The 20600-nt window shown below is 37.8% G+C and overlaps 1 protein-coding gene across 3 annotated transcripts in view; it reads left to right on the top strand.

The window, feature by feature from the left end:
- The window catches only part of SNX6 (sorting nexin 6), a 110468-nt gene that overhangs the window by 4773 nt on the left and 85095 nt on the right, over nucleotides 1–20600 (top strand). For all 3 annotated transcript variants that reach the window (XR_011428520.1, XM_023623861.2, XM_023623872.2), the window contains exons 3-7: nucleotides 8794–8898; nucleotides 9546–9656; nucleotides 11434–11555; nucleotides 13470–13593; nucleotides 18958–19053. Coding sequence is in view for 2 of the 3 variants with exons in the window: in XM_023623861.2 (XP_023479629.1) it covers nucleotides 8794–8898; nucleotides 9546–9656; nucleotides 11434–11555; nucleotides 13470–13593; nucleotides 18958–19053 (558 nt within the window). In the remaining variant the exon portion in view is untranslated. The remainder of the gene's footprint in view (nucleotides 1–8793; nucleotides 8899–9545; nucleotides 9657–11433; nucleotides 11556–13469; nucleotides 13594–18957; nucleotides 19054–20600) is intronic.

Here is a 20600-nt window from a genome sequence, read left to right as displayed (position 1 = left end):
CAGGTAGATATGTCTAGTTAGTAACTTGAAATTCCGATTGGGTACTTAGAACATGAGGTTTGAGGTGAAGATATAAATTTAGGAGTTATTAGTCAAGAATGGCTGAGGTTGCTAAGGCTAGGTAGCACAGAGGGGAAACCAACATTTAAAGGCCAAGGAGAAGAAATGACTAATTAATGGGGCTGAGAGGGGTAGGAGGAGAATGAGAGAAGTCCCCGGAAGTTGAGAGAGTTTTAAGGAGGAAGTGGTCAAGAGTTATTGCCAAGGCAGAATACCACGATGTCACATAGACTGAGAAGTATTGGATTTGGAAATTAGGTACTCACTATGTGAAGGTTTTGAGAGACCAAGCCTAGCTTGACTAGAGGAACAGTGTATGAGCAGGTCCTGGAGCAGACAGGAAGATCAAATGCTCACGTGGACAGACTGCTCAGCCCTCCACAGCTTACCACTTCTGCTGAGAATGCAGAGGTGGTGGTGAGACTAGATTCATTTGTAGAAAGGTTTATTGAGGGGTCTGAGGGAAAAACAGTTGCTAGTGTTTATTTCTCTTGGATGTGGGAAGCAAGGTCACTTGTTGAGAGTGGGGGTAGAAATGTAGAGGGGTGAGGTAGTAAAAGTTTGGAGTAGCTGAAGGGGAACTGAGCAGATCTGCTCAGGACTGTTGAGTGGTTGTAAGTGCCTAATGCAATTTGCAGACCATTAATTTGTAGTGGACCAATATAAAGAGTTGTGACTTTTCTCTAGCCACACTCAACAGCTCATACTAAAAGCAAAGAAAGTTGATGGCTGAATTGATCCTAAATGTGGGAATTTGCAAGCCAGGTATGGCGAAAGAGCATTGGGAGTGGATGGGACCAGCAAGAAAGGCATTGGAGTGACATATCATGTGACTCTAATAATGTTTCATTGTTTCTGGTATGGTATATGAGAGGAAATCTGGTTGCAAATGCCAGTTTCCAGAAGATGTTGTATAATCAACCCTTGATTTGACTGCTGGGTATAATGGAAATGATGTGTTACAGGACTTCCAAAATCATAACTGGGCTAGGAGTTAAATAGATGTAAACTTTGGCTGGAATTAGTGAGCTTAGCAGAATTTACTTCTGTCTGTCTCGTACTTCTGTCTGTCTCGTGGGGTCTTTCATTGACTGTACTGTAACTACCTGAAAACAGTTTCTGGTGACAACCTTCTTTTCTACTCTTCCCTTCTTTCCATTCAACAACTATTTGTTGAGGGCCTCTGCTGGGAATATAGCAACAAGCAAAACAAACAAAAATCTGTGTCCTCATAGAACTGACATTCTAGTTAAGGGGGGGCCATTAAAAAAAAAAACACTAAAATGTAGTAGGTGGTGAATCCATGCTGTGAAAAAAAGGAGGGAGGGATAGAAGTTGTTTAAGGGTGGTAGGGGGTTGCACTGTGGTTTTCAAGAGGGTGGCCAGGAAAGCCCTTCCTGAGAAGGTGATATTTCAGTAAAGACTTGAAGGAAATGAGGCATGATTCGTGTACATAGATATCTGGGAACAGAATGTTCCAGGCAGAGGGAACAGTAAGTGCAAAGATTCCTGAGGTGGTAGCATGCCTGTGTGTTCAAGGAATAGCGCGGAGGCCATGTGGTGGGGCTGCAGTGAGCCAGAGGAACAGCAGATTAGTCAGAAGGACTGTGTCTGATGCAGATTTTATAGGGCCTGGTGGGCCACTGTAAGGACTTGGGCTTTTCTCCAAGTGGGAACCCCTTAAGTTTTGAGCAGAGGAATGATTTGTAGTTTAACCGGATCCTTCTGGGGGATGTATAAGGAATAGATGGAATGGTAGAAGCAAGAGACCAGTTGGGAGGCTGTTGAATAATTAAAGTTATTTTCCTTCTTTTCTTCATCCATCCATCCATCTCTATACATGTACTTTTCTGGCAAAAGATAATTAATTTTTAAGGAATGTTCTAAGGTAGATACTTACAGTAAAGTCAGTGTAGTAAACTAATAGTGAATGTCTTTACTAAGTAATTATATGTGGAGAACTAATTCATCAGCAATAGGGCAGTGTCTTTAAATTATTTTTCTAATGATGCTGTGTTTGTGTTGCTTAATCCCTTTTCTCTGTCCTAGTCTTTCTCTTGACCATGATTCAAATGTTACACCTAGTCAGTCTCTGACGAAAGAAAGTACAAAGTTTATTGGCCCAGATAAGGATTAAACCAGTGAACATAATCTAATTAGAATTTCCTCAGACGAACCGACTTCACGGGTTGCAGAAAGTTAATTAAATGTTGATGAGTCACAAGTTGTTTGCTTTAACTCTTTCCCTTAATAAAAACTCTAAAATTACTGACTTCTCTGAACAAAGAAGAAAATTCCTCTGGAGAATCTGTATGCATTTCATGTAATTAACACTAAATTTACAATATGATATTTTATCAAATCTAAGGTGCAAGTGATTAGAGGATATATTTTCTTTTTTTTTCTTTTTAAAGATTGGCATCTGAGCTAACAACTGTTGCCAGTCATTTTTGTTTTTTTCTGCTTTTTTCTCCCCAAATGCCCCCAGTACATAGTTGTATATTTTAGTTGTGGGTCCTCTAGTTGTGGCATGTGGGACGCCGCCTCAGCATGGCCTGATGAGCAGTGCCATGTCCGGGCCCAGGATCCGAACTGACAAAACCCTGGGCCGCCGAAGCGGAGCGCGCGAACTTAACCCCTCGGCCACGGGGCTGGCCCCATGGATATATTTTCTACTATGTACCACTAGTAAGGAAAAAGTCTTGCCAGTTAAACTGTAATTTGTTTGTCATCAATTGAAAGACATCCCTATTTCAGATATGTTGAAGTGTGAAAAATATGCATCTAGAATTGATGAAATATGATAGTACGTTAGCTTTCAGTGAAAATTTTGTAATGATGTGGGGGATGATTTTATTTTGTTGGCTGGCCTTTCCATTATACATCTTAATTATTAGAAATAGGACTTAAAAAATGGGGCTGGCCCCGTGGCCGAGTGGTTAAGTTCGCGCGCTCTGCTGCAGGCGGCCCAGTGTTTCGTCGGTTCGAATCCTGGGCGCGGACATGGCACTGCTCATCAAACCACGCTGGGGCAGCGTCCCACATGCCACAACTAGACGGACCCACAACTAAGAATATGCAACTATGTACCTGGGGGCTTTGGGGAGAAAAAGGAAAAAAATAAAATCTTAAAAAAAAAAAAAAAAAAGAAATAGGACTTAAAAAAACCCTTATTTGTGTGAATCAAATCTTATGGTGAAACAAAATAATTTTTATGTCTACTTTTCTCCATAGGCTCAGGAAATGGAAAAAGTTATTTAGGGTGTGAAGCATCTATAGGAACTGACTATAGGAAGATGCAGTACCAGAATGAACACTTTACTTGATATTTTGAACTTACTATGAAAGATAATTTAAAGGAGTCAGAATCTCACCATCGGCATTTTTCTGTGACCACATTTGTGGTTGATGCACATTTTCCTGAGATGAGTTCTAGAACTCAGTTCTTAAAAGAATGAAAAAGACAAATGGTAAATAGAATTAATAGCTGTTAAGGCAGTATGTGAATGGATAATACGTTTTAATAAGGCATATAAGAGAGAATTTACAGAAGAGTTAGAAAGTAAAGAAATTGAGGCATAAAAGTAAAGGAGAGAACTTCTAGGGGTGATGGAAATGTTCCATATCTTGATTATGGTGGTGATTACAGGGGTGTAATCTGTATATTTGTTAAAACTCTTCAAACTATATACTTAAAATCTGCATTTCATTGTATGTAAACTACCCCTAAAAAAATAGAATCTAACGGGCTGGCCTGGTGACATAGTGGTTAAGTTTGTGCACTCTGCTTTGGTGGCCTGGGGTTCGCAGGTTCAGATCCTAGGCGCGGATCTAGTACCACTTGTCACGCCACACTGTGGTGGTGGCCCACATAAAATAGGGGAAGACTGGCATAGATGTTAGCTCAACGACAATCTTCCTCAAGCAAAAAGAGGAGGATTGGCAACAGATGTTAGCTTGGGGCTAATCTTCCTCACCAAAAAAAAAAAAAAAAAGAATCCAAGATTAAAAGTGGTAAATAGATAATATAGGAATATTTTTTTAAATTTTTTATTGAGTTTTATGATAGGTTACAATCTTGTGAAATTTCAGTTGTATATTATTGTCTGTCAGTCGTGTTGTAGGTGCAACCCTTCACCCTTTGTGCCCACCCCCCACCCCCCCTTTCGCCTGGTAGCCACTAATCTGTTCTCTTTGTCCACAGGTTTAAATTCCTCATGAGTGGAGTCATACAGAGATTGTCCTTTTCTATCTGGCTTATTTCACTTAACATAATTCCCTCAAGGTCCATCCATGTTGTTGCAAATGGGACGATTTTGTTCTTTTTTACGGCTGAGTAGTATTCCATTCTATGTATATACCACATCTTCTTTATCCAATCATCTGTTGATGGGCACTTAGGTTGCTTCCACGTCTTGGCAATTGTAAATAATGCTGCAATAAACATTGGGGTGCATAGGACTTTTGGAATTGCTGATTTCAAGCTCTCTGGATAGGTACCCAGTAGTGGAATAGCTGGATCGTATGGTAGTTCTATTTTTAATTTTTGGGGGAATCTCCATACTGTTTTCCATAGTGGCTGCACCAGTTTGCATTCCCACCAGCAGTGTATGAGGGTTCCTTTTTCTCGACAACCTCTCCAACATTTGTTACTATTTGTTTTAGTTATTTTTGTCATTGTAATGGGTGTAATGTGATACCTTAGTGTAGTTTTGATTTGTATTTCCCTCATGATCAGTGATGATGAACATCTTTTCATGTGCCTATTGGCCATCTGTATATCTTCTTTGGAGAAATGTCTGTTCATGTCTCCTGCCCATTTTTTGATCGGGTTGTTTAATTTTTTGTTGTTGAGTTGTGTGAGTTCTTTATATATTATAGATATTAAGCCTTTGTTGGATGTATTACTTGCAAATATTTTTTCCCAGTTAGTGGGCTGTTTTTTGTTTCAATCCTGTTTTCCCTTGCCTTGAAGAAGCTCTTTAGTCTGATGAAGTCCCATTTGTTTATTCTTTCTATTGTTTCCCTTGTCTAAGAAGACATGGTGTCCGAAAAGATCCTTTTAATACTGATGTCAAAGAGTGTACTGCCTGCATTTTCTTCTAGAAGCCTTATGGTTTCAGGTCTCAGCTTTAGGTCTTTGATCCGTTTTGAGTTTATTTTGGTGAATGGTGAAAAAGAATGGTCAATTTTCATTCTTTTACAATGTGGCTTTCCAGTTTTCCCAGCACCATTTGTTGAAAAGACTCTTTTCTCCATTGTATGCCCTCAGCTCCTTTGTCGAAGATTAGCTGTCCATAGATGTGTGGTTTTATTTCTGGGCTTTCAATTCTGTTCCATTGATCTGTGCACCTGTTTTTGTACCAGTACCATGCTGTTTTGATTACCGTAGCTTTGTAGTATGCTTTGAAGTCAGGGATAGTGATGCCTCCAGCTGTGTTCTTTTTCCTCAGGATTGCTTTAGCAATTGGGGGTCTTTTGTTGCCCCATATGAATTTTAGGATTCTTTGTTCTATTTCTGTAAAGAATGTCATTGGGATTCTGATTGAGATGGCATTGAATCTGTAGATGGCTTTAGGTAGAATGTATAGGAATATTTTTATTTATAAAAGTTACAATAGGGCCAGCCCCGTGGCTGAGTGGTTAAGTTCGCACTCTCCACTTTGGTGGCCCAGGTTCGGTTCCTGGCCGCGGACATGGCACCACTCATCAGGCCACGGTGAGGCAGCGTCCCACATGCCACAACTAGAAGGATCCACAACTAAAAAATATATAACTATGTACTGGGGGGTTTCGGGGAGAGAAAGCAGGGGGGAAAAAAAACGATTGGTAACGGTTGTTAGCTCAGGTGTCAATCTTTAAAAAAAAAAAGTTACAATAAAAAAAGCCAAGTGTACTAGCAGAAAACAACAACAGAAAAAAGGGGAAACAGTGTATTTGGTATACAAGGATAGGGAAATGGAAGAAAGAGAAATATTTTAGTAATGTGGAATAATCTTAAATTGGAATAATAAATAACAGCTATTTATTTATTATTGAGGTATAATTGACATATAACGTGTTAGTTTCAGGTGCACAACATAAGGCTTCAATATTTTTGTACATTGTGACACGATCACCATAGTAAGTCTAGTTAACATCCCTCACCATGCATAGTTACAGAAATAAATAACAGCTGTTTAAATGTGGAAATCCTGAAAGGTGTGCTTCCAAATTGACGGAGCAATGGCTAAGAAAATAAAGTAAATCTGAAAGTAAAAATGTATATATGGATATGAAATCTGACAAAAATGTTTTTTATAATCGTTAAAAGGAAACTGTTAATAGTCGAATTGAAGTTTTGACAGAATTTGAAGATGAAGACAACCATGAAAATCAAGGCTAGTGTTCCCAAATACAGTTTTTAAGGCTCTTTGCCTGAAGATTCTGTTTTGCTGGGTCTGTGGTAGGGTGTGGGATTCTGTTTTTTCATAAGCACCCGGGTTAATTCTTATCACTTGTGTTTGGGAAATGCTAGACTAGGCAGTGAAAACATGAGAAATGCCAAGGTTAGTGTTCCAAAAACCATATGATAAATTTCTTAGTTTCCTGTGGCTGCTGTAACAAATTACTGCAAACTTGGTGGCCTAACACAACCGAAATTTCTTGTCTCACAGCCCTGCAGGCCAAAAGTCTAAAATCAGTATCACTGAGCTGAAATCGAGGTGTCGGCAGGCCACACTCCCCAAGGTTCTAGGGAAGAATTCGTGCCTTGGCTCTTCGGTCCTAGTGGCGGCATCACTGTAATCTCTGCTCCCGGAGTCACATTGCCTTCTCTTTTGTCTGTGTCGTCTCCCTCTTCCTCCCTTTTTTAAGGATACACGTAATTGCATTTAGGGCTCACCTGGATAGTGCAAATAATCCCCATCTCAGGAGCCTTAGTTTAGTCACACCTGCAGAGTCCTTTTTTGCCAGATAAGGTAACATCCTCACGTCCCAGGGATTTGGTTGTGGATATCTTTGGGGAGCTATTGTTTAGCCTACCACAATAAACATCCTAAAAGTGGCCAGCATGTGAGTAAAGAGAGAAAAGGGACAGATTTCTTAAACTAGAATAGAGGTAAGCGTTGGAGGAGAGGTAGGAAGGACAGCATGAAGACCACATGAGACTAAATAGAAGCAAGAAAAGCAAAGAACAGAGTTCTCCAATATTTCCACTATTGCAGAGGCAACAAGATAGTTGGAAAAGAAAACTTTGTACCTCAAGACAACTTTCCATGTCTTTTATTAGACAATGGGCTGCATGTAACACTGAGTACAATAACAGTTTTTAAAATTACTTTAAAATGTTTTCAGGTAAGTTTATAGTATAAACTTTTAAAAATGTGATTAGATTAAAATTTAACTTAATATAAACTTATTAAAGTTATCAATAAAGTTTTTATTAAAGGCCATCAGAGATGATATCACATGGTTTAAACTGATTAATTTCTTCTGTGAATCTTAAATTGGATTTTATGTAATAGTATTTTTTTAATATGTTTATTCAATCTAGAAGCAGTAGTGCAAAATGAAATAGTGTTACTTTTTTTATTACTAATAAACAACTCTATTTAGTGAAAAAGTTCACAAAATTTGTCTTTTAATAAAGCACAGGATTTCTGTTTAAAGAAGGCTTACTTTTTTCCTATTTATAAGAGTCATACATGCATATTGTGAAAAATTGGGAGAATGAAGGAATGTATAAAGAAGAAAACCTACTGTTATTCATATTTTGTCATATTTCCTATAAGCCTTTTATGTATGCATTTGAAAAAATATAATTGAGACCATAGAGTATATACAGTTTTGCTTGCAACGTTTTTTCCGTTTACGTTGTAATTGAAATTTGAGGTGCTCGTGCGAGGTGAGATTCCCAGAGAAAGTCCTGGGTTTTACACCTAGAGTATTTGAAACAGGCTAGTTAAACTTTAAATGTTTCATATCTTTGCAGTTGACTAAGACTTTATCTTTTAGTGTATTTGATTCTTTTATATGTCTTCAAATTACCCAAACATATTAGAATGTTTATTTGTTTAAAGGAGAAGAAAAATGGATGAAATTTAAGAATGAAAGGAATTGTAAGTGGAAAAGTCTTCTCATAGGCAAATAAATGGAAGCACTAAATAGGGAACATATTCAGTTCTTTGAATGTATTAAAGCTTATAGAGTAAAATGTGAAATTTATATCACGGGAGTTATTGAGTATTTACTATATCTTAGCATTTTTCTTAGAACTTTACATATATGTAACATTTTTAACTGTGTTTATTAGTTTTATTGTATGTTTCTGAATTAAAATAAGCAATAGAATTAAAATTATTGGCCGGTATTCTTTTTATTATTTTTCTTGTTCTTAAAGGTAGATATCTTCCTTAATTTTGGAATACTTGAACTTTAATGGACCATCTTCTTGGAAAATAGTTTACTTTTTGGGTGAAACTGTAATGAATCTTGGTCAGCACATTGACTCATTCAAAGCAAAGTATAGTTGAATGGTGTAGAATGAAAATTGGTTAAGATAATAACATGCCCAAAGCATCTGCCCCAAAATAAATATATGTAGATTAAACAAACTTGAGTACTTTTTTAGATTTAAGATTCTTTTGTTAGTTTAGTTTAGTTTGTTTTTGCATTGCTTTATTGTCTTGGAGAAGAATTAAATTGTATAAAAGCTCACAGAATTTTCATTAAGGTTTTATTCTCTTTCTCTAGCTTAAAGCAATAAATGTAGATCTTCAAAGTGATGCTGCTCTGCAGGTGGACATTTCTGATGCTCTTAGTGAGAGAGATAAAGTAAAATTCACTGTTCACACAAAGGTAAATGTGGTTTTGTATTTGTGTTACTTTAGCTATTTATTGTAGTAATGTTACATGTGTAATAATATATTGACTGGAACTTTGGTTTTGAACATAATTAGAAACTATCGTAGCGTATAATTCATTGCTACTATTTAAAAAAAGAAACTTTTAAAAAAAGCTGCTTCTAGTATTTTTTAAAGATAGATGTTTAACAGTTAATCATAGAATCTAGACATAATGCAAATTTAATTTTCTCTAGACTTTTATTAATCTTTTACTATTCTTGTTCTTTTCAGTTTTGTTGTGCTCCTTAATCAAATTACTGTCTTACAAATTATTTTCTTCTTAGAATTCAGTTCTCAGGCACATTTTCAAATTGCAGATCTATTTTCCTTTGTTTAAATAGTTGAATTTGATATATGTATATTCATAGGATAACTTTTAAGTAGTGATAGAGTACAGTACAGTAAGAGGCTGTCAGCTTATCTTCTCAGGGATCCCGGGGTAATTTTGTCTGGGTGTCTCAGGGTTTCCATAGTAGAGTTTAAAAGTACCGATAATCTTCCATATAAGACTAATTGAAAAAATACATATATAGAAAATGTTTATTAAAAGCTTTTTAGTATAATTTTGATTTTTATTCAAGAGAATCTCTATCTTTGCAGAGTTCATTGCCAAATTTTAAACAAAATGAGTTTTCTGTTGTTCGACAACACGAGGAATTTATCTGGCTTCATGATTCCTTCATTGAAAATGAAGACTATGCAGGTTACATTGTAAGTGTCGAGGTTCCATTTTAATGCCACTTTCTAGGAACTTTTAAGATACTTTATTATGTGTTGAAGTCTTGTTTAACATTTTTGGGGAACTGATGTAATTTTTAAAAATTACCAATTACAAAGCATAGTTGGCTAAAACCTTTTTATCCAAAGTTGTCTTATTTGGGAGTGTGGGAATATAGATATGTTCTGCTTCCTCATTTAAACTTAGATTCTTAGTATTTATTAGAATTGAAATGGACTTGTTCTAGGGGCCCATTAATTAAGGGGATGTTACAGACCATACTGGTTCTGACCCCTTAGGTGGACAGATATTTGGAGTTGGAGGGCTCCTTACGAGGTTGTCTAATCTAAATGTGGACCAGATGTTGTGCCTCAGCTGTTGACCACACTCAGATTTCTGAAACTCAGTTTCATTTGATTTCCTTGAAATCATCCTGACCTGGTCCCATCTTCATCCTTGTGGACACTCCTCAGTCATTTGCTTCTTTTTCTTTCTGCAGCTCAGTTTGGTGGGCAATTGGTAATGCTTTTTTTTTTTTTTTTTTTTTTTTAACTGTTACTGGTTTATATAAAGGATACAACTCAGGAACAGCCAAATGGAGAGATGCACAGACAAGGTGTGGGGAGGGGGGTTGGTACTCTGCTTTCATGCCCTCTCCAGGTACACCACCTTCTGCTCCCAGCATGTCAATGTGTTCACCAACCTGGAAGCTCCTTCTCTTCTCATCCTATTTCCACCTTTTTTTCTTCTTCATCTTGTCTCATGGCATTTTCTTAGTACTTTTTCCTTCCATAGACTAAACACTCCTCAAAGGCCAAGATGGTCTTATTTATCCACAGGCCTGTTGCCCTGCCTCATGCCTGGCACGTAGTAGTCGCTATGTGTGGGCGTCAGTGAATGTGTGCTGAAGTGTACGTGATGCTTCCTTCCCTGTGGCTTTCCTTGGTGTACCGCTTTTCTTGTAGGCATTTTCATTTTAACTTTCCCCCCCGCTTATCTTTTTTCCCCTCTTGTTTTACTTGCTGTCTTTACTTCCTGTCATTTCCCATTAACAGTTCTTACTTGTAGGCCCTTTCTCCTAAGGTAAATTTTTTTCTTATATCCTTCCCTTGAATGACATGTCTCTTCTAGATCTTATATTTTTATTTAAGGTAAGTGCTTACTTACCCCTTTACTGTGGGTGAATGGAACGAGGTTAGTCATTAATCTGTGTCACGTTCTCTTGTTTTTAAGTCAGTGCTTTCTGTTTCTGGTACTCTCCTCCAATCCAGGAAACCTTTTTAATGTCCCTTGCTATACTAGCATTCACTAATTTGAAAAAACACAATAGCATAAAGCTACTATGAATTCATTAATTTAAAAAATAAATATGTATTTAATCATGCCCTTTATGTGTGTAATCATACTTTTGAAAAATGGTATGCGTATTTGCTATACGTATTCATTTATCTTACGGTCAGAACTTAATGTGCATGTATATTTGGGGACTCTAGGTTGCCACATAGGAATCTACAGATTAAAGTTTGGGAAGTACTATCCTAATACCAGGAAATATTGCTCAGCTGTATTTTCTTTTTTAATGTAAAGGACCTGAAGGATCTTAATTTCTAGACCTAACCAATTCTCTTCCATGACTTTGGGATGTTCATGGTGCGTAGTTCATGTGGGATATGTTTAGCTCTCACAGAGACAGTCTTTGCTGGTGGCAGCAGTACAACTGCAGCAGGAAATTAAACGGTCTTTAACATTAGTGATTTGCTTCTGTTATAGATCCCACCAGCACCACCAAGACCTGATTTTGATGCTTCAAGGGAAAAACTACAGAAACTTGGAGAAGGAGAAGGGTCCATGACGAAGGAAGAATTCACAAAGATGAAACAGGAACTGGAAGCGTATGTGATTTTTGTTGTTGTTGTTAATAGTGCTTCTTTCAATGCCTTTTTTTGTGCTCTCTGATATCCCATTCTTTTAATCATTTCACCATAGTGACCCTTTCTGAAAGATGCAGGTTTAAGCCACACAATCAGTGTTAATGATCATGATCAGAGCCTACAGGAAAATTATGGAATAATTGTCTGCATTGTAAAATTCTTTAAATTAATGTTTTAGATAGACTGAAAATTGAAAATGAAGGATCCAGAAGTTTATAAAAAATAGTGGAAAAGGAAATGACTTTTTAAAGCAGAATATAAATTATTTGTTTTTTATTTGCAAGGCCTTAGTCGTTACCAACCTAGTTCTCTTCTTTCGACGTGCATACGACCAAAACTTCAATTTCTCAGAGAAGTATGCGCTGAGCAACTCTTTACATATATTCTGTTTTCTTTAAAAAAAAAAAAATGTGTGTGGGGTGTATGTGTCTGTAATTTCCCCCTCCTCTTTTCTCTGCCTGTGGCTTCTGGCTGAAGGGAAAAGAATAGGAACAAAGAGAATAGTTTTAAAATGTTTTTCATTAAATGATTATTAGTTTCATATATACTGGAAATGTATTAAATCCTTGAAAAAAATTGAGATAATTTCTGTTTCATTTTTAGTGTATTTGCTGAACATATAGAATCTTTCCCCTTTTATTAAACATGTGAAGTAATTTTGGATTTGCTCTATATTGTTTCTCTGTATGTTGAGAATTGGGCAAGGAAAGACTTTTCCTTGCTTTATCATCATTTCCATCACTCTTTCTGGTCATTTCTCCCCTTCATGCATTTCCTTTTCTCCTCTTCCACTCAATTTCAGTTATCAAGCATATATTCACACTGCTACTAGACTCCTCTTCAGAATGCTAAACTCTCCTGACAAGCTAAATTAGCAAAGTAGATCTTCTTTGTCAAAGTGTAAACTGACAGATATTTTAAGAATTCTGTCAATGCTGGGTGCGAGCAGTAGTGTGATAGCTGACAGATAGATACTTACAGTTTATAAGACTGAAAACTGGAAATTATCAGAGCACATTAATATTGAAGAATCTGTGGTTTTCCAGTGGCCCTGATCATGACTCTCTTGTGGTCTGGTTAGGGGTTGGATAACAGAGAACCTTGGGTTTATTCTACTGCTACCTCCATCCTCTGCATCCTTCTTTTTTGTCTTCACTGAGTGACTACCCTCACGGAGATCAAACTTCTCCCACCATTGGTCCTGCTGGTTTGCTGGTATGTAAAACTTATCCTCCTTGCACGTAGTTGAAGCAAAAATATTGGGCCTTTTCCTTGAGCGTTTTATTTTTTTCCCAAACTGATGTGTGTTACTATATGATCGCTGTGATTCACTGATAACATTAAAATATTTTAAACACAATTCTTCAATGTAATGGCAAAACTCAGTCTCTCTGTGGTATGTTTATTTCTTGTGTGTTTGGGTCATTAAATGAAAATAGTTATTAATGTTTAAAATAAGCTTACTGAGGTTTGGGTTTTGATAGTTTTTGTACTAAGGTGTTTAAAAGCAGTAATTATCTAGAGAGTGAATCATTAAGATTGTGTCAACAATTTGTAGTATCCTTTCTCTGGAGCTGAAAACAAATGCCCTTACAGTTACCTTTAACATCGGTTTGCATCAGAGGAAAGGTTTATAAAACCTGAAAATATTAACATTTAAATATAAATACTATTAACTAGCATGAGGTCTTTTCAGAGCTGGGTTTTATATATTTCATTAACAGTTCAACTAAAACCTTTGTTTACATGGATTATATCTTTGTACCTCTAATTTTGCATTTGGAGTAATTCAAAGAGTATTTGCTGAAGAAATTGTTGCAGATGATTTTCCAGTTGATACAGTGTTTTACCTTTAATTTTGTTTATTGTTTCTAGTGAATATTTGGCAATATTCAAGAAGACTGTTGCAATGCATGAAGTGTTCCTGTGTCGTGTAGCAGCACATCCTATTTTGAGAAAAGATTTAAATTTCCATGTCTTCTTGGAATATAATCAAGATGTGAGTATTGATTAAAGCAGTGATCAAGGTTTATTTATAGAGTCATTGGAAAAGGCAGTGAATAGTTAGAAAAGGCTTAAGACCTTTTTATAATGTTCTTATTTTTCAAGGCAGTTTAAAATGACACTTTTTCAGCCGTAATGCAGTATTTCCATAGAACTTGAGTAGGCTAATTAAAGAAGTGACGGTAAATCATGTTGCAACGTGGGACATTGATTTTCATGCTGAATTGTGAACTTCTTAAGAAATAGGGTTGTCAAATTGGTTAATGTTTCCTAAATTTGAGTTTGGAGTCTTCTGAACCCTTACGGGGAGTTCCAGGGAGGTGCCTGAGCTAAAGAATTCCATCTAACTTTTGGGTTAATCGTTGACTCTTGATGTGTTTAACTCACCTCTTCAGTGCTGATCACTCCTAAGTTTCCTCCCTCCCCCCGCCTGAAAACCCCCTTATTGTGCAAAAAGAGAGATTGAGGTGGTGGAGCGTTAAAGATTTCTTCTTTGGTGGTGCTGGCAAAAAAAACTGCTTTTAGTGGATGGGTGATACACATTTTGGAACCTATATTTGGATGACAAAATTAACTCGTAATTTTAGCAGAAAACAAATGTAGCATAGTGCTTGCTTGCTTACACGTCAGCATCAAGGTCAAGGAGTTTTGTGTATAGAAATTTGCTTTTTCTGGTTTGGTTTTAGTAGATAGGACAAAAATAATGTCGTAAGTCTTACCAGTAGAGAAAATGAAAAATTTTTAAAGGGTATATGCAGTAATCAAGATCACAGAAATATACCATTTTAAGAATAGGTACTTTCAGAAATGTAAATATGGTATGTGATGCTGGCATGTGGTCATTTATAACTAGAAATTGTAAAGAATGCTGGCTATATCATGAATTATAAGAAGCTAAAAATGATTCATGAGTAAGGTTGAGAAAAAACACATGAAAGAATGCTGTCATTGCTTTGTACCTTTAAGTTTGTTTTTGCTGGGCCTTGTTTATGGGCTGGGCTAAAGCCTTAGTAATTTGGGAGAGCAGCGCAGGTATAAAGTGAGGTGCAGTGATCTCGGTGCATTGAGGCCGTTCAGCTAGAGTAGCTCACGCTCCAAGTCCTGTTGCCACAGCCCTTAGTACTATCTGAAATTATCTCTGTATTTTTAAAATTGGTTTGTATGTTCATTATCTAGTTCCCTCTACTAAAATGTAAGCTCTCTGAGAGTCAGACTTTAATTTTTCACCACTGTATCTTCGCTATTTGAGGATAGTGCCTGGCAGTTAAGATACAAAATAAGTATTTGTTAAAGTAGTCCGTGAAAGATTGCTAAATATTTAGATCAGCTTTATAAATTGCTTTCAGAAATCTTGGATTTCATAAGTTTTCTCCCACCAAGGTAGATTTACTTTTCTTCCTTACAAACTAATAATATCCTTAATAGAGGGAATGATGCTGCTGCATTATAATAACGCTTTTAATATCAGCAAATGGTGTTTTGGAGAAAGCCTAAAAAGATGGACTGCAAAGTGTTTTGCAAATATTCTTGAATTAACAGCAAGTACCTTAACAGGCTGTAGAAGATTAAAGGCTCAAAACTAAAAGGTTTTTCTCACTCTTGTTTGTAAAACTGTTTTCTCAGATCCTTTTTCGGTTCAGTGGTGCTGGAAAAGAAACTTGTATGTGCTGTTGTGTTACCTGTTTCAGAGTCCTGGGATCGATGAGCTGTTGAAGTAGGGCCAGGGTATTTGAGGTCGAAAAGGGCCATGGGGCATATGGGAGGTCTAGGAAAGCCTCTTCCAGCTTTGGTGGTGTGAGAAATGGCCACTCCTATGGGGGAGTGATTGCCTCTAGTATTGCATTACTTATGTAGCTGTGCTCCTTCTCCGTTTCCAGTAGGTATAGTCATAGTTTACTGAACAGTAGATTAAATATTTAACCTATGTAACACCCTAGCCTCCATTCATTCTTCCTTCCTCATCAGTGGCCACACACAGGTCCTTGCCGTCACCCTGACCTGCTTTACCTCTGAGTTCTTGAATCCTAGTATTATAGACCACAAAAGAAGCCTTCCATCCACACAGCCCTCTTTTTCCCTATTCCCATTAGAGTTGTTCTTTGACTCACTGGTACATCTAGACCCTTGACCTCTCCTACGCTTTGACCCTGTCAGCAGCCTTTTGTCTTTGTCCTCAACTAGCCCAGAGTCCCGGCTCCATCATTTATAACAAGGTTATAACTTTAGACAGCTCTCTCCCATTTTCCATGAAGGCTGATTTCAGCTTGCAGCAGTAGCCCTTGATCAGATAGTGACCCTATTCACAGGGAAGTGGAAGCCGATCAGAAATCAAATCTGTGACTTCCTGTATCCCCCACAACCTCCAGCCACTTTGGTAGCCACAGTTGTTTATTGCCTTCCTTTGTTTGTTTTTACTTCTTCTTTTCCAATCTGGATGCCTTCTATTTCTTTTTCTCACCTAACTGCCCTGGCTAGAACCTCCAGTACAGTGTTTCATAGAAATAGATGAGAGCAGGGTCCGGCCCCGTGGTTAAGTTCGTGCGCTCTGCTGCTGCGGCCCAGGGTTTTGCCATTTCGATTCCTGGGTGCGGACATGGTACTGCTCATCAAGCCATGCTGAGGCAGCATCCCACATGCCACAACTAGAAGGGCCCACAACTAAAAATACGCAACTATGTATTGGGGGGCTTTGGGGAGAAAACGAAAAAAATAAAGTCTTTAAAAAAAAAAAAAAAGAAAGAAAGAAATAGACGAGAGCAGACATCCTTGTTTTGTCCCTAATCTTAGGAAGGAAGCATTTGCTATTTCACTCTTTATTTAGTATGATGTTGGCTGTGTGTTTTTCATAGACACTGTTTATCAGGTTGAAGAAGTTCCCTTCTATTCTAGTTTGTTGAGTGTTTTTGCCATGAGAAAAAATGTTTTTATCATGAAAAAGGACATCTATTGAGATGATCATGTGGTTTTTAGCCTTTATTCTATTGATGGTACATCGTGCCTTTCCATTTTGACTAAGATATCTTTCTAGCTATGCTGGATCCCATGTGCTTCTGGACCTTTGGGATCTCTTCTGAGTTTTCCTCTTAACCCTGTGGCTCCTTTCCAGTCTCCTTCATGGGCTTTTCCCTCCATATCTCCATTCTTTTAAATCTGATCCTTCCAGGGTTCCTCCTTGAGTCCTCTAGAAGTCTAGAAGTTCCTTTAGACTTCTAATTCTATAAATTCTCCCTAAGTGATCTCATCTACTCCTATGGCTTCACATATTCTAATATGCTCTTAATTTACAAATCTGGATTACTCTTGAGTCCCATCCGTATTTGTTGAACGGTCTCCTGAAAAGCTCCATTTATGTGTCCTCTGGGTATTTTACCCTCACCTGAACTCCCCTTTAAACCAATACCTCCTTTTCTATTCTCTGTCTCAAAGAAGGTACCACCACTTCCCAGGGCCTTAAAACCTGAAAATTACCCATGACTCCTGCTATTCCCTGTTCCTTTGAGGAGTCACCAAATCCTCTTTGTTTTGCTCCCTTACTATATTAGGAATGTGTCCGCTTCCTTCCATTGCCAGGCCTAAAGGTTAGCTCTGACTTTCATAGTTCTTGGCTGGGTTATTGAAGCAACCCCTAACTAGTTATTCATCCTCCAACCTAATCTTTCTCATCCTCTAAGTCTGTATTAAATTCCTTGTGTGCTGGCCTAGTGCCCTGTGAATCCCACTGACATTACACCCCTCATACTATATTTAATCGTATGCTTACTTCTCTGTATCCTCCTCTGTACCATAAGTTACTTTAAGAGTAGGGGCCATCTCTTAATCTTTATATTTACAGTGCATGACTGAAATAGACACTCATTAATGTTTTGTTAATGAGTGAATTAATGAATTAATTAATAAAAATACAATTAAAAAAAGAAAACAGTGCATTGGGAGGTCTAAAGATACAGCAGTGAATTCCCTCTGGGAGTTTAGAAGGATTTCATGAAGAGATGCCCTTTAATTTGGATGTTTAATTAAGTCTGAATAGAATTTTTGATGAGAGAGGGGATACTATTTCAGGTACAGAGAACCTGAGTTCCAAGCTCCTTTTGAAAACTATTTGAAACATAAGACGTGTGGGGTAGAGTGGTTGGTAGAAAGGTAAGTTGAACCAGATTGTTGAAAGTCTCAAATGCCATGCTAAGGAGACTGGCCTTCATTCTCTGAACGTCGTGAAGCTCTGTGAAGTTAGTGAGTAAGGAGGAGATGTTCAAAATTTGGTTTTGGAATGTTGTCCCAAGCAGCAGAATGGATTGAATTGAGGAGTTGGGGGATGTTAACTAGTAGTCCAATGTAGTAGTCTAGAGGTGGTGAGGACTTTTACTAGGACAGTGGGAATGGAAAGGGACAGATTTAGACATTTGCTGGTAGAATTTGAGCTTTGAGAGAAAGGAGGAAGTTGTAGATTATTTCAAGATATTCATGAGGTTTTAGGGAACACATGGGAGTCCAAGAGACTGCTTGGTGGATGGAGGGGTCATGAATATAGGGAACCAGAAAGAGGAAAAATCTGGAGATTAGATTATGAGTACTGTTTTAGGCACATCTAATGCAAGGTTAGCAGAATCTCCATGCAACAAGGATATGATTTAGGCAATTGGACATAGGATCTAAGTTTCAGGAAAGAGCTTAGGGGTAACGATCAAGACTTGTGTCAGTTACATAAAGGTGAGCATTGAAGCCATGGCCATGGGTAAGGAAATTAGATGGGATGTTCCTATCTGGGGCGTCCTGATGCAGCAAGTGGTAGAGTCAAGCGTTAGCTGCTTCTTCGTTTTGCGTTTAAATAACCATTCATGCTATGCAAAGTCATTTTTTATATACCTGTACTATAAACTGCTGACCCCAAAAACAGGACAAGAGATGATATTTGGATGAGTTCAGAATGGAGAATTTGCAGAAAATATTTTCAGAGCTTTTACAGAATCATATGGTGGTATATTTTACTCCAGTAAATTTCACATATTTAAAGGAACTTCTTGATTAACTTTTTAGTTGTCTTTATATTATTTAGTAGTGTTTGACAAAGTATAGTGAGAGAGCTTTTTGCAATAGAATTATCAAATATCCTTGTCAAATTTGAGATATCTAGACCTTCTTGTAGGTCAGCTGAATTTGAATCTTTGAGAGTGAGGCCACACTCCTTTTTAATGTCCTAAAGTTTGAAAATCACAGGTACACATGATGAAACTGCCACTTTATTAAGCTTGAAAACTGGGATCCTTTGGAAATTGCCATTTTGCTGTCAGAGAATAGAGGAAGCACTGCTTTCCGTTTGTAATATAAAAAAAATGCTAACTTCAATTTACCTTCCTTTCAGTTGAGTGTGCGAGGGAAAAATAAAAAAGAGAAACTTGAAGATTTCTTTAAAAACATGGTTAAATCAGCAGATGGAGTAATTGTTTCAGGAGTAAAGGTAAGACTTTATTTGACCAAGAGGTATTGGTTTGAGAATTTACTTCTTTTAAGAGGGAGACAGATTGAGGTTTCAGATGCGCAGGTTATATTGGAGTAAAAGAGAAGTTCACACAGGAGGATCCTTAGGCCTGGGAAGCTGAGCCCCGCGCCCTGGGTTCCACTCTTTGGAGAGTACCTTTCTTCAACGGCTGAGAGGTCTCAGGTCCAAGGGGATTGCCCACCTGGAGCCCCCACGCCCCTTCCCTCCAAGCCGGACCGTGCTCCAGGTCTCTGGAACCTCCTATTTCCCTGCCCAGTTCCCAGGCTTTGTTCCAGGTCCTGCCTGGGCTTCTCTGAGCTCATCCTGCAGTGGGTGGACTGTGCCACTGGTATATGCACTCGATGGGTGATCGAGGGGTGACCATGGGGCAGCTGGGTAGAGGGAAGGAACAGGGAGAAAATCATTGTGCAGGATGGAATGTCCAGCCACATGCACACGAGGTCTCTCTGTGCCTTAGAGAACTACAGGGTGGGGCAAGAAGAGGGGCGGCCTCCATTTGTACGCTTGGCCTTGGCCTTACAAATGTTGGGGGAAACCTGGGTTCCCATTTGGAGTTCGAAGAGCTCAGCTGAGGTTATCTCTTCCTCTGAATCTCGGTTTCCCATTTTCTAAATGTGGTTAATAATATTACCTACCTCACAGGATTGTTGGAAAGATTAAACGAGGTAATATGTGTCATAACACTTACAGAGTTAATTATTTACCTAAATGAGACCTAAATTTTCTTAGTGATGTTCTAAAAATGGTACAAGAATTGATTTATCTGAAAACTTTTACCATTAAAATATGAGAAAAATGTTTATATTACGTTATCAAGCAAATACTAAAAAAGAGAAATAGTGATGCTTTATCACCATTGCCTGTTTTTATAGATACATCTACAATAAAACTTAGGTGTGAAATACTATTTATCTGATTTCTACTTTGATTTTTCAGAGATAGGTCAAGTGATGTGTTGACGATGCATGTGCTGTTTATTAATAATTAAAAATTAGTGGGGCCAGCCTGGTTGCACAGTGGTTAAGTGCATACGTTCCGCTTCAGCGGCCTGGGGTTCGTCAGTTTGGATCCCGGGTGCAGACATGGCACCACTTGGCAAGCCATGCTGTGGTAGGCGTCCCACACATAAAGTAGAGGAAGATGGGCACTGATGTTAGCTCAGGGCCAGTCTTCCTCAGCAAAAAGAGGAAGATTGGCAGCAGTTAGCTCAGGGCTAATCTTCCTCAAAAAAAAAAAAATTAGCTGCTTCCTAATAAGGACTCAGCTTACTTCCATTTTGATGCTGCTAGGCATTAATTTTGAACATTTCTCTTAGCATTAAATGTAAACCACTATATTATTAAGATTTTAATTTAATTTTATGTTAGTAATAACTAACATTTTTTGAAGATTTACAATGTGTTGCTTAGTAGCTCACATTTTCTTATTTCATCTTCGCTACAACCCTGCAAGTTAGATAGTTTTATCCCCGTTTTTACAGTTAAGAAAACTGGTACACATGAACT

The sequence above is a fragment of the Equus caballus genome, chromosome 1 (genome assembly GCF_041296265.1).
Source record: "Equus caballus isolate H_3958 breed thoroughbred chromosome 1, TB-T2T, whole genome shotgun sequence".
Lineage (NCBI taxonomy): Eukaryota > Metazoa > Chordata > Mammalia > Perissodactyla > Equidae > Equus > Equus caballus.
Note: the sequence above shows the minus strand (reverse complement) of the source record. Positions and strands in the feature narration are given on the sequence as shown.